We start from the raw sequence: 17,759 nt of genomic DNA, 5'->3' as shown, positions 1-17,759 counted from the left end.
TACCACCACTCCCCAAGGTCCCCCCTTTACTAAGGCCCTCAAATATTCTTGGGCTTCCCTTTCCTGTCTAAAGACCTAGCTCCACTGAGACAGAAACGTGTGGTTGCTTCATTCGTTACTAAAGAATTCAAGCGCAGCTTAAAGAGCAAGTGAAAAATAGATACGATATAAACTGTAATGAGCCAATTCTTGACTTATCCACTAAAAAACAATTATATCTTTATTAAAATCTACCTCAATAAAATGGTCACTTGACAACATTTTGGATCAGTCTGATTAGGTAAAGTAAACAAACAACAACAACTTGTATTTATATAGTGCCTTTAATGTAGTAAAACGTCCCATGGCGCTGCACAGGAGTGTTATAAGACAAAAATTTGACACCGAGTCACATAAGGAGAAATTAGGGCAGGTGACCAAAAGGTTGGTCACAGAGGTAGGTTTTAAGGAGCGTCTTAAAGGAGAAAAGAGAGGTAGAGAGGCGGAGAGGTTTAGGCAGGGAATTCCAGAGCTTAGGGCCTAAGCAACAGAAGGCACGGCCACCAATGGTTGAGCGATTATAATCAGGGATGCTCAAGAGGGCAGAATCAGAGGAGTGCAGATATCTCGGGGTGGGGGGGGGGGGGTGGTTGTGGGGCTGAAGGAGATTGCAGAGATAGGGAGGGGCGAGGCCATGGAGAGATTTGAAAACAAGGATGAGAATTTTGAAATCAAGGTGTTGCTTAACCAGGAGCCAATGTAGGTCAGTGAGCACAGTGGTGATGGGTGAACGGGACTTGGTGCGAGTTAGGACATGGGCAGCCAAGTTTTGGACGAGAGTAATAAGGGAAAAAATTCCTCTGTTCTTTATTTTCAGCAGAATTGTAAATGTGTTATTTATAATCATGCTATTTATATTCATACTTACAATTGCACTACAAATAGCAGAGAGAAAATATTCTGCCATGGTGTGGAAACCAAAGAACATGAGCATATGTTCCGTATTGGTTCAAATTCCATTCAAAGGAGAAACTCTAGATTCTCGCATTCCAAACAAGCTCTCGGGGATTGTTAAGCAGGAGAAGGTGACAATTTCTCATGGTTTCTACATTATGTAAGTACCCAGCCGTGCTCAGGTAAGGAATGAAGAGATCTCACAAATCCATTGCCAAGGGATTAGAGCATCATTACCAAGCTTCAGGTGTAGCCAAATGAATCCCTCCTGCACCACAGACTGTGACTGAGCGTGAGATATACTGGAGGGTAGTGCTTATCCTGCTGTTCTATTTGACATCGACAAATATTACCAGAGATTAACCTGGTAATCTATGATGCAACCACATTAACTGTTATATTTCTGGACAGCAATTAAATGAAACAATGGTGTTTGTTGCTGTTGTTCAGGCAATCATAGGTAATTTTTTTTAGATGTTGCTCCCACCTCTAAAATGATGGGAGGCCAAAAGAAATTGGTTTAACATTTCTTGTAAAGTTATAGCATAGATAGATTGGTTAAATGCAATAGAAATAGTGACCATAATAAAATTAGAAAACAGGAAGAATGGGGAAAAGAGAAGATTGGCAAGCAAAAGTTTTTAAAATTTTTTTTTAGTTAAACAGGCAAACCCCTATTTCTAGTCACCCAATGGTCCAGGCAGATTAAGCGACTGTCCAACAGAGAATTGAGTTGAAAGTTTCAGAACAGTTGACAACATTTCTCCATCATGATTTCTTTCAATGATTGAGGTTGATGGCACAGGCATGATGGGCCAAATGTCCTCCTTCGTACTTTATCATTCTATGATTATTTAATTCCATTGTACAGCCAGAGTCTGCACAGCGTCCATGTGCAGTGCTTTCATGTCCTTCCTCCAATTCACTCTCGGCATTCTCAAGACTTTGATTGCTTACTCATGCACAAAGTCATTTTTCCAATCCTCTGATTGAAAAAAACAACCTGTATAACATGTGAGTCAAAATCCATACACAAATGTGCTTGCAGATGCTCACTGATTGATAGTGCTCTGGCAGCTTTGTTCAACAATTCCAACAACTTATCATTGGAACACCATCAACCTCAACAGCAACCAGGAATCCTAAATCAAGGAAACACTTGATGGCGGCTGGCCATTCTATACAGCTGGATTTACTTTGAAAACCCATAATTGGCGATATTAAATGCCTCAACATGGAATAGAAAGGTAGCCATTTTACAGAAGATGATTATAAAATATCATATTTGGCTGGGGTTGAAATACTTGGCTGCAATGGACAAGTGGCTACATTATGCAGGTGGCCACAAATACAAGTTCAAATGTTTCGGGTTAATACATTTCCTGACATAAAAGTAGCATATAATTCTAATGTTTTTATTCATGGCACACAAGTTTGAAATGTTAAAAATGACTGGCCCAGAAATTATTCTGGATCTGCTGGCAGTATAAAGGTTAAATGTGATTAGTAGTCCTGTCCTCGTAGCTCTTTCCAATGTGGTGAAGTCATAGCATGCTGCCTGGCCTGGCCAGCAGAGGGCACAGTCAGCACTAAATGGTATGAGCTTAAAAGTGATTCTGGAATGCATGGCGTGCTAGCAATTACATCGTGCAATGCTAAAACACAGGATTTGGAATGGACAAACTGCACGAGACAGAAAACACTAGAGACAGCATTATACCATCTGGTCCAAAGAAGGCACCACACTGGGCACAGAAGAAGTGTTCAGGATGCCAAGTTCTATCCAGTGCTGTCACCACTTTCTGTAAGATAGAAAACAAAGAGATGGCATCAGTAGAGCAAACTGCAGCTGCATACACCACAGCAACAGAGTTGCCCAGGGACAACTACATTACACTTATCTGCTGAACACAGTTGGCCCAGATACAGCTCCACTGCACTGCCCTCATTCCTCACAACAAGACAAGACCATAGCTCCACCAAACTGTCTCCCTCCCAATAGCTAGGCCTGGCACTGCTCGATGCCAAGGTCTTGACGTAAATTCATTTCTAAAAACAAAACAATGAAACTTGAGTATTCCTTTCCTAGAGGAATGCTATTCCCAAGGAATACAGGACTGGCCGTTATACTGTCCACTTGGAGCTTTGTTCACATTTGTTACTGGCAGATAAAGTGCCCGGTAATTAATCCTCACTATTCAGCCCCTCACAAGATTAAGCATTTCATTTTGAAATGTTCGAGATACTCACATCCAGAATGGGTCCATTGCAGTAGTAACAGCGGGGAGAGAATAGATTGTGGTAGTCTTTCTCACAGTATGGTTGCCCATCTCGCTCGAAGAAATTCCGAGAGCCAATCTCCTCTTGGCAATGGGTACAAACAAAGTGCTCTGGGTGCCAGGTACGACCCATGGCAGTGACAACCTGACAGAAAATAAACACGTTTTAAAGTGCTTTACAAATGTGGAAAGCAGCAAACAATCCCACCTGCTCAAATACACCTAGCTAGTATCTCTTTACAATTATATAACAAGCAGGTTTGATAATCAAGGTTATATGACTCTCGAAATGCTCATACAGCCCGTACTCATCCAGACAACTAGATGGTGTGTCCCAAGGAGGCAGAGCGTTGCACTGCTGGGTGGGGTAAAATTAAATGTTTTTAAAATTCAATACAACCCCTTCTGATGAAAGGAATACACCTCAAAATGTCAATAACCTGTCTTTTCTCTTTATAGATGCTGACTGACCTACTGTGCATTTCCAGAATTTTCTAATTTTATTAAACAGATTAGCTACCTAATGACTGCAGTTGTCCTCTACTATTACACTGACAGCAGTACTGATATATTGCATAGACTGTCATGGGTACTCATTAATTAAGATACCACAGCAACAGTCTTTCATTCCCCTGCCTCAATAAAAAAGTGCTTCACTTATACAGAGTAGGCACAACTTTGAACAGCATGCTACTAATTGCAGTAAGAATGGACTTATCAAACTGCAAGCCATCAATGCCCACCCAAAACCAGCACCACAGATTATTTCTACTGACTTCTCCAGACAAATAGATTTCAGGGACATTTCAAATCCTGAGACGGTTCTCACCTGTCCAGCAATGGGCTTCTTGCATGCAGCACACACTCCTTTTGCTACAGTCGCAACCCCCAACTTATTCAGTCCGACATGCAATTCATCCAGCATGTTATCCAGCTGGCTTCCAGCTTTTTGAGGACCTGCTACAGTGGAAGAGCCACCATGCTTTCCTTTAGACCCTGACTGGGTCATCATCTGTGAACAGAAGAAAAAAAAGAGGAAAAAAAGTTTGTCATACTAAATATTCAACAGGCTAACAGCACTGCTACAATGTTAAACATAGAAACATAGAAGATAGGAGCAGGAGTAGGCCATTCGGCCCCTCGAGCCTGCTCCGCCATTCAATGCGATCATGGCCAATCATCCAAATTCAGTACCTTGTCCCTGCTATAGATGAGTACTAACTTGATTTTTTTCTGAGGTATGCTAATTCACTGATATAAAATCTTAATCAGAAGTTTTAATGGTTTATTGTTCATCTTTAGATATAGTAGTTATCATTCTCCAAAAGAAGCTTTATTTCACAAACCATGGCTAATGCAACCTTCTCTTTGTTACGATTTTTCAGTTAAAACCTACATAACCCTCCTTTACTGTGTAAAGGCATCATTTTTAGTTCTTTTGGCCAGAACAGGCATCTCATTGCAGGACCTATATCCCTCATGACATGCAAGGTGAATATACTGGCAATAATCAAATATCTTTTTTTTTATTATTGGACACTATATTTTACTTAGCAAAAAATTAAAAGGTTTATTTGTGTGGTTAATATGCACATACATATAAATGATGTCTCTTATTGTAAGATTTACACTCTCACTCCGCACAGGTCACATAATTATACACAAGGGATATTTAGCCTTGTTAAATGCCTTTTTAGATCCATAAAGCACTCAGCCAGATGCTGAATAGAGGACTGCTGGACTATACTGTTTAATCAATAAAGGTTGTCCATCAATTGCTGCCTGCTATTAAAGCCTCCCTTGGTTAGCATGAATCAATCAAGGCTGAATTTTGTTGACTCGGTCCATCTGTATTTTATTGAGCACCCTGCAGCTGTAATTGATCAGCGATGGGCCTGGACCTTTTTGTGCACTCCGATTTGGGAGGGTGGGGGGAGGAGAAGAAAGGACATTTGGCAAGATGTCTTATATTATATGCACATGTTACATGAAACACAGTCTACAAGAATGATACAATTTTGCAGATATTAATAAAATAGATTTTAGATAGCTAATTTCATTCACTGTTGTAAGAAATCAGTTAAAATGGTTAAAAATGAGGTATGAAAAGTTACAGATTAAAAGTTCAGAATGTAGAAAATCCTAGGTTCGTTGGATTACGGGAGCAGACTTTTCGGTTGCTGCATGCCCACCCAATTTTACATAGTTAAATAAATAGATGGCAAGTTGGGGCATGTGCTCCTCTCCCCCACCCAATTTTTCTGTATTTCCTACACCCAGGTGATCCAATAGCCCCAGAGACAGGAAGCAGAAAATGTGCCCCACCCACTATGTCTTGAATGCTGGTGAGAATGAGCAATTAATACTAACGGAAGAGAAAACAAAGGAGCATTGTTTTCCTCTTGCCTGCCTTGAACAACTTCTTTTTAAGATGTTGCCTCAGTGATATTAGGAAACCTCTGCAGTACTTTTTTTTTTGTCTTTTCTTCAAATTGCTGATAGAGCTCACTGGCTGTAAAACTGCATTTCAGCAGCAGATGTCAGAGAGCCGTGTGATCCATCCATCAGCAGACGCTGGAAACCCAACCAAACAAAACAGAATCTGGCAAAAAAACTGTACGAAAAACTGCAACAGATTTTGAGAGCTGTATTAAGGGAAGGTCATGAGAGTTCCAATAAAAAAGTGTTTCTCAAAAGGGACAAGTGATCATTATTTACCTTACCCATACTTTGTGGATGTGGGGCATAATGATTGAATGAAGAATCGCACATCTTATCATTGTTTAAGCAGTAGGGAGATATCACAGCCTTGTACCACTCACTAAGCCAGACAACATAATTTTAGTGGTTAATAAAATATTACATTACTAAAAAAGTCATTGGCACACTGTTATTTTCCTGTAGTGGCACTCATGATTCATCTCAGGGATCATTTGTGGCTCTCGGTAGACTTCCTGACCTATGTACCTCAATTTGTTATATGCCCATACAACCACACTGAGATTTAGTGCTGTTCTTGCTTTCTAGCAAAGGAATGCTATTATGAGGCAAGGTTATCCCAGCTTCCACAGAGCAAGTAAAATAGCTCTAATAAAACAGGAATACCAGAGAAATCATAGAAACTTACAGCACAGGAGGCGGCCATTCGGCCCATCTGTACATTTATTTGTTTCTTTCTCTTGCTGTGAGGCTTCACTTGGCATCTGCCCAAAGTGAGCTTCTGATTTCAGATGAGCCATTTTGAGGAAAATCACAGGCATGGACTCTCATCTCTCTGCTGTGCAGTGTTGAAACAGTCTGATTAGTTACCCACAAGAAAGATATTGGTTGGGATTGTGGCTCTCGATAAAAATCTAGTAACATTTTTTTGCTGGACATCTAGCATGGGTTTTCTCGAATATTCATACAGCAAGCAACACAGAACTCTAATGGGATGACTCAGCTTTCTATAGAACTACCACCTTCCAATAAAATTAGATATGTTTGGTTAATTGTTTTCTAACATAATGCAACCATTCAAGTAATCCAACTACAACCAAATCAAAGATCTCTAATGAGACGACGCCGTGGCAAAATAATTAAGCGTTAAATTACCATTCATTCAGTTGACATCCAGATACCTAGTCCAGCTTGTCTCCTAACATCACACAGTATTAACAAATGGGAACAAATCAAACTGCCATACTAATACATCACACACTTATGCGGGTGTTGACACTAGCAACCTGCAGTTGTATCATTGAAGGTAACAGTCCTCCAGAACAAGGCAATGCATTAAGCTTTGTGGATATCAGCCTGTATTTGCTGAATCTATTTGAAACATTAAGTTCACTCATATACACACATTTGCGTTTGTTTTTTGTTGCTGTCCACACAATGAGGGAGGGGCTGGGCGTGGCAGTGGGGGAAGGGCAAATGGATCTACCAGTCCCAGAAGATCTCCTTTATGGAATGGGGAATACAGCATGTTGGTAGCACGGCCTGGCTAGAAATGGATCAACAGGAGACAGAAATTTAACAGAACAGAATGGAAGAAGTTTTAAAAAAATGAAAAGAGGTAGAGTGAAAATCAAACATGCAAACACATTGAAGGGGCCAGCAGTACATCCGCCACACAAGGACATTTTATAGTATGGCCCAGTCAAGCTCCAGATTAGCTGGCTGTCACTGAAGAGTGAGAATCAGTTTATTACCCAAGCCTACCAGATTACTCAACAAAAGGTAATTAGTGCTGGAAAATGTTATACATTGCTTCAGTGACAGCACTTAGCATTTCCTCATGCAGGTATGGCACGAGCCCACTTAAAGTGGCAGAGTTCTGCCCTATCACCTTTAAAAATTGCATTCTCATTATTCTTTGACCTGCAACTAAAGAGGCTGACCAAGATCCCCCACCGTCCAATTTTCAGGACATTACATTTGAATGACGCATCCTTTGGTTGATCAGCCACTTCAATGCCTGCTGTGGAGTACTCCATGTCCAACACTGCAGGCTGCATGGTGATGGGCAGCCTGGAAGGAGAGAAATAGGTTCTCATAGAACTGAGCAATCTCGGTCTCTGTGAACTGAAGTTAGAAACTGAATTTGGAGACTATTCCATGCTATGGATAGTGCCCGTTCAGTACTTGCCTGAAACACACTGAACTCATTCACACAGAACTAAATACGAAGCAGCCTACAGCAAGCAGCGACTTTCCTCCTTATCATGGCTGGTTTCAAAAACCTAGCCATACAATACTTCGATCAAAATGGAGTCACATCATTGTTAAAGCAGTCTTCAAAAATCTGTTTTCTGTTTTGTCCCAAACATTTCTTTTCCCCTTAATAACCCTTAATTTTCTATAAAGCCTATGTCTGTCCAAGATTTGACTATAGTTCCCATTTTGAAGAGGCTCTTCTAGCACCTCACGCATACCCCTGGACAGGATACAAGAAAAAGCTCATCGTCTGACAGGTGATCTCTCTCTTGCTTCCATCCAACCTCGCCCTGTCAGCTTTTCTCACCTTTCTCTACTTTATCAAATACTATTATAATCTCTTTTGTCCCTTTGAAGTTTCAAATTCACTGCCTTGCATAGTGCTTTTTCTTCCCTACATCCTCACTGTGTTGCAATCATGACTCACTGCATAATCTTTCCCAGGACCTCAAAACTATGGACATCCTTACATTCCTAATTATTCCGCTTCGGATATAAAACTTGTTTGTATAACCTATTTGATGTTACCTGATTTAGCTCATTTTCTTTTTTAATATTTTTGAGAATTGCTGCTGTTCAGCACAAAAGGCCATGGGTTCTCAATAAAGAAATACAATTGTCTTACCTTGATTTTGGGTTGGATTTCAAACCAACCGAAAATACAAAGCAATAGCACGTTTTCTTAATTTCCTTCAATGATTCAGAGACAAAATACAGATACCGGACACAACTTGAAATTCCATCTTTATGCATTTTTGCAGTTCACTCTCTCAGTCCTTCAGAATGACTTACTCAATGTAGGAAAAATGAGGAGAGGCAATATAAACTAAAGGTTACAATTCTAAAGGGGGTGCATGAACAGAGAGACCTGGGGGTATATGTGCACAAATCGTTGAAGGTGGCAGGGCAGGTTGACAAAGCAGTTAAAAAAGCTTACGGGAACCTGGGCTTCATAAATAGAGGCATAGAATACAAAAACAAGAAAGTTATGATGAACCTTTATAAAACACTGGTTTGGCCTCAACTGGAGTAGTGTGTCCAATTCTGGGCACCGCACTTTATTAAGGATGTGAAGGCCTTAGAGGGGGTGCAGAAAAGATTTACAAGAATGGTTCCAGGGATGAGGGACTTCAGTTACGTGGATAGACTGGAGAAGCTGGGGTTGTTCTCCTTAGAGCAGAGAAGATTTGATGGTGGTGTTCAAAATCATGAGGGGTCTGGACAGAGTAAATAGAGAGAAACTGTTCCCATTGGCAGAAGGGTCGAGAACCAGAGTACACAGACTTAAGGTGATTAGCAGAAGAACCAAAGGCGAAATAAGGAAAACCTTTTTTATGCAGCAAGTGGTTATGATCTGGAATGCACTGCCTGAAAGGGTGGAGGAGGCAGATTGAATTGTGACTTTCAAAAGGGAATTGGTTAAGTAGCTGAAGGAAAACATTTGCAGGGCTACAGGGAAAGGGCAGGGGAGTGGGACTAGGTGAAGTGTTCTTGCAGAGAGCCGGCACGGGCTCGACGGGCCGAATGGCCTCCTTCTGCGCTGTAACCATTCTATGATTTTATGTGTGGTGTTCCTAGAGCTGTTCCTAGTCACTATGCAGGAACTCATCTTCTCTGACAGCTGCTTGGTTATGCAGGAAGCTATCTGGTTATTCAGACAGCTGTTAGTAAATGATGTTGGAAACAGACATCTTCTACTGCAAGTTTTGTCCAAGACAACATCTGCATTGCATCTTTGTACAGGTAAACTCGCAATGGCATTGTGTAGCAATCATTACGCCTTTGTTACAAAACAAGTTTCTAAAACCTGAAGCACTTTACAGGGATAGGACAGCAGATCTGCCTTCCAGTTTCAATTTATTTTTAATACTTGGACAGGTATGGTCTTCAGGTAACGGTGTAGCATGAATGCAGAAAGATTTAAGATCTCAAATGATCCCCTAGCAGGGCAATTCTATTTATCAGCTACAACTTCTCCTGCTCTACACCTAATATTTAATATAGATCAGCATTGTGCATTGAACAGCCAGTAGCTGACTCGAGATTTAGGCAGCGTGCATAAAATAGAACATGCTGAGATGAAAAGAATGCCCTGCCTTCTCAAAGGATGGAGGCGAAGTGAGTGACAAAGATTCAAACACTGTATTCACCTATAAAGAGAAAATGAAAATTGCAATCAACCGGGAACTGGCAAGTGTACAAATACATGAGAACAAAACTTCACTGCCCATTCATTCTCTTAACTCCACAGTATTAAATGTCTCTGTTGGCATTGTGTCAAATAACTTTACAAAATAAGTAGTTTGATAATGTGATTATAAATTGAAACTGAACCAAATAATACATTTATAGTATAGCATTTTGTATATTTAACAATAGAATTTCACATAAGTGATTGTTCCATATACTGATCTATGAATTCCAGATGCAAGGTTTTTTCCCCCCAGACACTACATCAAATCTGGGCCTTCCAGGTCGGTATGGCCCAGTAGCACACTGTACAGTGCATTTACTGACTAGGCGATCGGGGAGTCCAACTCAGGCAAATTCTAATTAGTTAATGGCTCGCGCTTCCTCCCCCAAAATGTTAACTCTTAGTAGCCCTTGGCAGCTTTTTGACTATTCTCAACCACTCTGGTAGAATTAACAGAAGTGACATTTCTGACAAGATATAACACTCCAAACTTCATTATCCTTACCACTGCAACCATCATAAACTACAGTGATCTGGATAATAGTGACAAGTCAGCATCAAACTGGATTAAGACTATAGATTTCAATGCCTGGATTGCTGATTGCATTTATAGGATGACAACTGTACTACTATCCTTCTGCAACAATTCTATGCATCAGGTCACTTTTTAAACTATTTTCATATCAAGAGTTCAGATTGTATACCTCCAATCTGAGCAAAGTACACTAGAAAAGGAATGTAACTGAAGCTGAAGCAGCTTCAAAAATCCTTAATATGTAAATGAAAGAGATTTATTTTTAAGTATCTATAATCATGAAAGATAGAATACTCCATGCCTGTGGTTGAAACAGTAGCGTGTCTTCATCACTGCTATCGCCATCGGTCTGACAGGCTATTGACACCATGACTCTGGGGGGTGCAGAAGGTGATGGCGGAGGCTCAGCTTGGACAGCAGTGGTCTGTACTATAGGCAGAGAGAAGGAACGTGGATGCTGTTCTGGTGGCGAGGTGTATGGTAATGGGCTTAATGGTGTAGGTGGTGGTGTTGGAAGGAAAGACGGTTTCTGATATTCATCAGATGAACTATCCCACTGAGGTGCAGGTTGAAATCCTGGGAAGATGGAAGATAATGGGGAAGAAGCAGGAGGCTGGGAAGGCAGAGGGAGAGGAGGTGGAGAAGGCACAGGGGGTGGAAGTGGGGACGGTACAGGGGGAGGAGGTGGAGAAGGCACATGGGGAGGAAGTGGGGACGGTACAGGGGGAGGAAGTGGGGACGGTACAGGAGGAGGAAGTGGGGACGGTACAGGAGGAGGAGGTGTGGAAAGCAGAGGGTTAGGAGGTAGGGAAGACAGACAGGGAGGAGGCGGGGGTGAAGCTTTCAGAAGTTCAATTTTGTTTTGATCTTGGCATGGCTTGATTGGGGGAGGGGGTGAAACAGGAGAGGGTGAAACAGGATGGGGTGATGGCGTAGAACCCTTTGAAGAAGAAGGGGGTTCTGGAGTGATTATTATCTGGAGAGAAACACACAGCAGCTTTAGTACTGAGATTTAATGTACACTAAGGGCTATTTTTATTCATACAGCCCAATTTGTACCATGCTTCAAGCTGCTATTTGGCAAACAGGTTTATGGAGAACAGCAGAGCTCCACAACATTCAAAGAATATTCAATGTACAACCGGAGAAACCTCAACGGTTATCACAGTCACTCTGAGCTAAGTTACGGTGATTTTCTTTAGGCAAGCAGATTTTAAAGAACCTTTAGCTGTGCCATTTGCAAACATAGGTTAGTCTTAGCCTTACAGCCAATGTTAAAGTCTTGGTAGGTCATGGGTTGGCAGAATAGAACTTAATTTCAAATCATCACAATGAAAACAAGCAACATCACTTATAATCACCATGATTAAACTTGTTTTATACCATTTATAACCACCTGGTGAGCATCACCTGCAAACAACTGGGCTCACAGGGACACTAACATTACCAGACTAACAATAGAATTGAGAGATACAAGCAGGCCGGGTACTGATGTAAATAAAACTGGACAACATTAAAACCAAACCCAAAAATCTCCCACAGAGAACATTACAAATCCAGAAAAGCATGATTTGCAATTTCCTGTGCACACATAGGAAAAAAGCAGCAAGTGAAACTGGGCTTGGGAAGGCTATTATCAAGAGTTGCTTCAGGCGGCAGCAAGCATCTGGAATTACAGCAACCTCATTCATTCGATCTGAGCCTCAGCTGCTTTATGCATCTACCTATGGTGGGCACCGCCACCCCATCCAATTGTGGCTACAATACACAACACAACCAATATCTCATGAACCAGAAAACTCTCTGCTTTGAATCTGGCTGTAGCAACCAAATGCACAGTAGACTAATGAGCTCACAGCTCATTTCCAGTGGGCCCATTCCAGTTTAAACTGGGGCATCGAAGACTCAACCCGAAAGTCAGAATTACAGCACATTGTTAAGCAGACCATGCACAAGGCATTAAGATCAATTTTCTTTATGCATCAAACCTTACTTCATGCATTTCTCTGTAACAAGTTTTCATGCTTTCTTCTAGCTACCTTCTCAACCACATGAGCTCCCCCTTCACGTTTCCTGACAGGTTTTGAGGTGATGACCAACCCCTCTGTGAGCCAGTCTTCCACTTTTTTATTCTTCGGCTCCTTCTTCTCAATCCCCAGCTTGCCATGCAGCTCCGCAATAACCCTATCCTGAGACATGTTTTTATTAAATATGATAGGCCCAAACTTGCTGCGTGGTAAGTCCTCACGGTACATCGGGTGTACGTTTGAAGAATGCTTTGTTCTTTTAATAAGAGATTTCATCTGCACCACAGGGAACATTGCATAGTGAAACCACAATCCTGAAAGTGAGCATGAAACACTTACACAGATAGACCCCTCACACACAGCGTTTACACGCAACACACTGGTTAACATGCAGCCTTTACATGAACACTCTCGTCATGTGCAGCACTTACCTTAACACCCTTCCTAGTAAGTTAGAGAAATGCACGTACACATTAGGCAGCAGTTAAGGCACTACTCATATAAGGGTTCCAGGTAGAGAGGTTCAAATGGAGATCCTCAACCTCTTTGTGCCATTTTCCTGTTTAGCTGACTTGATGACAACCGTTTTAATCAAACCCCGTTGGAGGCCAGGCATGCACAGTATAATAGCATGGAAACCAGCTCTGAGAAATTAATTATAAGGAACGAACCAATGGCATCTCACAAGTCCCACAACAAAGTGGTCTCTGATGTCACTGGATCTCCTGAGGTCAGGTCCTCAGGAGATCCAGGGTTACTATTTGCCTACCTCCCATGGTAGTCCTTCAAGTAAAGAGTGGCTAATTACTGGGTGATCAAGGAGACGCAAACAATTTGCCATGCATTTGAGATATGCTCATTGTTTGTACCCCATATACAGGTGAGACACAGAGCTCTGTCCCAGTGTTGGACACCACATGTTGGGCATGCACACAATTAGACCGGTTTCAGTGTCTATACTCTTTACACGATAGCAATAGATTTAGAAATTACTGCAATCACAGTTCACCTCATTAATACATCCACAAAAAATCCAACACTAGTAATGTCATTAAAAAAAATAAGTACTGGCTGCGACTTGGATATTGTTAAGTGCATTAAACTCTGCAACAGTATAACATGTTCTGGGTCTAGCGCTATTCTGACCATGCAAAAGGGGCTCATGCCATAAATCTCTGTAAAACATTCCACATTCAAGCTTTCTGCCTGCCTGACGAGAAGCAGAAATCCGTTCCACTGTGAGTATTTGAACTGGAGGTAAATCAAACTGCTTCTCTTGTGCTTTCTCATTGGGTTGATGATATGGTGAACAGTCATTCACGTCACTTTGTTCTAGCTCCATTTCCTTTCTTTGTTTCTGTTGCTGCAGTGCTGCCTGCTGTATGGGTTTTTCACATGACCTGCTTACACTGAGTAACTTTGTTGAATCATCTTCTCCAGGTTTGTCTCCCTGTGCGATACTCTGTTGATACTGTGATTTCCCACTCGCCTCCATATTCAAGGAGGAAAGTTCCATAGTACCAGGACACACTAACGGTCTCTCCGTTGACAGCACCGTAGCTTCAAGGACCTCTTGTCTGGTCTCCACATGCTCTTCTGGCACAGCCTCAGGATATAAGGACAACAGCTTATCTAGGGCTTCATTCATCTCAGCAAAGTCAGTAATCAAGGATGTAGCACCTTCCTGCTGTCCAGTAACTGAAGTCAGTGTTTGTTTAGACATGGGCCTCTCAGCTTCAGTGCCATTTAAAGAACTTAACATAATTTCACCTTTCACTTCAGTGATAATGAACTGGTTCCAAGGTTTTTTCTCACTTCCCACTATCTGCACATCCCTCAGGGTGATGGTATGTGGCACAGGGGGTTCTGAAATGGGTGGCATCACTGACCGAGAAACATCAGTGTCCAGTTTTGAATTTGCATCTGCATTAGATGAAGTTGATGCAAAAAAGATAGATGAATGAAGCACTGGATGGTCAAGCGATGGAGCGGGCGGGTTAGGTAATGTAGTAGCAGATGGATGTAAAAGGCTAGGCTCCTCATCAATGTGCAGCAGCTCCAGCGGACTGGGTGTTCGTGGGAGTGGAGAGGGTAAATCTGTACCATTGAGCATAAACTGGGAATTGCGTGGCATGGGCAACAGTACCCCAGTTGTTGATGGAGTAATGACAGATTGGGCAGCAGTGGACACTAGCAGGGCATTTGGAGCAGATGTTTCCCACTTTTCACCTGGTTCAAAACTTATAGGGCTTACAGTACCAGCCTAAATTGAGGAAAGGAGAGTAACAGAAAGAACAGAAAAATAAAATAAATTGAAGAATGAGAGAGAAAATAAATGAAGATTATTTTAATGACCTATTCCTGTCCCTAACTGTCCCCTGCTGAGGGACACACACATCCAATTCACCATATTGCCGCTCCCCCCATCCCCACGCCCCCTCTTCTCCCCCCCCCCAAAAGACATCCAATGCCCCATACATTCATTTAGTGTTTCATGGCCCATCCTACACTGTGTTCCCAAGCACCTCATACCCCATCCATTCCCTTAACACTTCAAGCATATCCCACACTGCATTCTCCCAATGCCTCACACGCCATTCATTCTGCCAATATTTTGTGTCTCATCCCACATTTCATTAGTTCCATGCATCACAACCCATCTCCCATGCCTGTATTCTCCCTATGGCTCATGCCCCATCCCGCAATGCATACCTTCAATATTACACCCACACTCCCTGCACCTCATGCCCCATTCCGTACTGTATGCTGTTGACAGACACCTCTTGTCTCTGCATTCCTGGTGCCACCTCTTTTCTACATGCCTACCTGTGTTACTGTTACCTAAAACAAGTAATCAATGCAAAATGGAGTACTGAATGATTTTTGACACAATCTAGAGAACATGTTGATAAATAGTTCAAGGCTAATTCAGTTTGATTTCTTCCAAGCTCATGCCACAAATATATAACCTCAAAAATACTAAAATTGCAGAAAATCCCAACATGTTGTATTCATCTTCTGAACAAATTCCAGTTATGACATAGTTTAATAATCATTTGAATGAAGCAGCCATGTCTAACACATTCTCTTCAGCAAGATGGAGGAGACACATTCCCAACTGCTTACCAACAGAGAGCTCCAGATACTGCATTTTTCCCAGGCAAAGTCTTGCTCCAGTAAATAACCACTCAAGCCTCATTAAAAACTAACTTCAGATATTCTCTCCAAAGTTAAAATGCAGCAAACACATTTTTCCCTGAACACTTTCCCGTTGCTTTGATAAGTAACAGGTGCTTGCCGCTGGCTACACCTTCCTGTCAGCTGCATTTGCAATATTCAAAACAACTTTCACACAACTCACAGGGGCTGCCCACGAGACAAATGCTTTTGTCTGGCTTTAGCACTCTGGTACTGGACTCAGGAAGGACAGAAATCTGGTTGCACTCACATTGCCGTGGACCTTGAATTCAGAGAGGGATTCCATCAACTCATCAAGCTCACGAGTTGCTGAGGATGCAGAAATGCGCGCCTGCTGCTGGCTAGGAGTGTCACGCTGCGAGGTCGGCCCTTCCACTGGAGACACAGCTGTTGCAGGACTGAAAACGAGACCAAACTAGTCAGCATCATCCGGAACTACAACACACCACAAAGTACTCTTAATGGAATGCAGTGCCTGCATTGAAATTAAGTTTGCCGCCTGCATTCAAACACTGCGCAGATTCAATTTAAGGTTAAACTGAAACAAAAATGGTATACGCTCAATCAAGCAAACCTAAAGAATGCTCTATCTAAACTAGTCTGTCTTCTGTGGTATTGCACACAGGTAGTCAAGACCAATTTTGAAATTTTCAGGTCAAGCAAGGTTAGAGGGTGGGAGATAATGGAACTAATGTGAGGGAGCACAGGGACGAAGGACAGGAGGCAGAGGAGGCAAATAGGAGGCGGAGTGGAAGAAGGACAGGAGGCAGTTAGGGAGAAAGGAGAAGACAATGGAAGAGGAGGGCACAGAGGACAGGAAGGAAGAGGGAGTGAGGAATGGAGACGGGTGGGGGAGTGCCGTTGAAGGAAAATTCAGATCATTGGGGGTACGGGGATTGAGGCATGGAACACCAATCATCAGGGAGGTAAAATATAGCCGGTGGGTGTGGGGGCAGTGGATGATGAGTTGAGGGGTTACTGTAAAAGGGGAAATGAAGTGGAGTGTGAGTGGGGTGGGTGAGGGGCAGCTGAAATCTTGCTCATTGAGAGGGTTTAATTTTGACAATGCGGGTAGGATTTTGGGATAGGCTGCAGACATACTCATTTGGAGGCACTAGAGACCTAAATAATTCCCAGCAGCTAACTGGGTGGTGGGGGCCAATTTCCTGGGCATGGGGGGAGGGGAGAACTTGCTTAACATTAAGCATACATATTGCATTTACCCACATACAAACTGTTTGCATTCTCTCAATAAATACTGGATCAGAAAAGCACACACCTAGATTCACGCTCAATTCAGTTTCCTATTCTACTGCCATGGTTCACAGTGTAATAATGTATGCTTTTTACTTTTAAAGATATGCAATATGAATTGCTTTGAGAATCCATATCACACTGAATCTGAAGAGAGAAGTGCTAAATGCAATATATTTGAGGTGTGATATGGTTGCAAGAAGCAGTCTTGGCATGAATTTCTGGAGTATCTTTCTGAACGTTAGTTGAAACTCCGTACTGGCTGATGTGACTTCCTCTTGCTGTGGTTAAAAATTATAAACTACAAATATTACTATTTTTCTTCATTGTACTCTACGAGAAGTGTGGATTGTGGTTTATGGACAAGATCACTGAAAATATGATATGCACAGTTTAAAAAATTTAAAGAATAAAACGATTGAGGAATAATATAGCAGCAAATATGTGGCTGTGTAGTTCTTTTTGGCAACTTTATTTTGAACAAGCCAAGTTGCAACTTACCAGGCAATATAGGAGTTTTTTTTAATATACATGAGGCAAAGAGAGGGGGAAAGAAAGAGAACAAACCAGCACTTACAAACACAGGAGATGAGGAAAGTTCACTAGCTCCATAAGGAGACATGCCTGGATTTACATGTACA

At 41.9% G+C, this 17,759-nt stretch overlaps 1 protein-coding gene across 13 annotated transcripts in view; it reads right to left on the bottom strand.

The window, feature by feature from the left end:
* The window catches only part of LOC147104537 (paxillin-like), a 152,439-nt gene that overhangs the window by 9,451 nt on the left and 125,229 nt on the right, over positions 1–17,759 (bottom strand). For 2 of the 13 annotated variants that reach the window (XM_085961931.1, XM_085961927.1), the window contains 9 exons: positions 16,115–16,262; positions 13,877–14,929; positions 12,679–12,942; positions 10,941–11,615; positions 10,007–10,060; positions 7,057–7,197; positions 4,042–4,224; positions 3,184–3,357; positions 2,654–2,735 (listed from right to left, as the gene is read on the bottom strand). In XM_085961931.1, the coding sequence (XP_085818057.1) occupies positions 2,654–2,735; positions 3,184–3,357; positions 4,042–4,224; positions 7,057–7,197; positions 10,007–10,060; positions 10,941–11,615; positions 12,679–12,942; positions 13,877–14,929; positions 16,115–16,262 (2,774 nt within the window). The remainder of the gene's footprint in view (positions 1–2,653; positions 2,736–3,183; positions 3,358–4,041; positions 4,225–7,056; positions 7,198–10,006; positions 10,061–10,940; positions 11,616–12,678; positions 12,943–13,876; positions 14,930–16,114; positions 16,263–17,759) is intronic. The other 11 variants (XM_085961929.1, XM_085961930.1, XM_085961932.1 and 8 more) reach the window with 11 other exon arrangements.

This window comes from Somniosus microcephalus, chromosome 19, assembly GCF_052327205.1.
Source record: "Somniosus microcephalus isolate GS21.2 chromosome 19, FLI_Smic_1.0, whole genome shotgun sequence".
Classification (NCBI taxonomy): Eukaryota; Metazoa; Chordata; class Chondrichthyes; order Squaliformes; family Somniosidae; genus Somniosus; species Somniosus microcephalus.
This window is presented reverse-complemented; position numbering and strand designations above follow the sequence as displayed.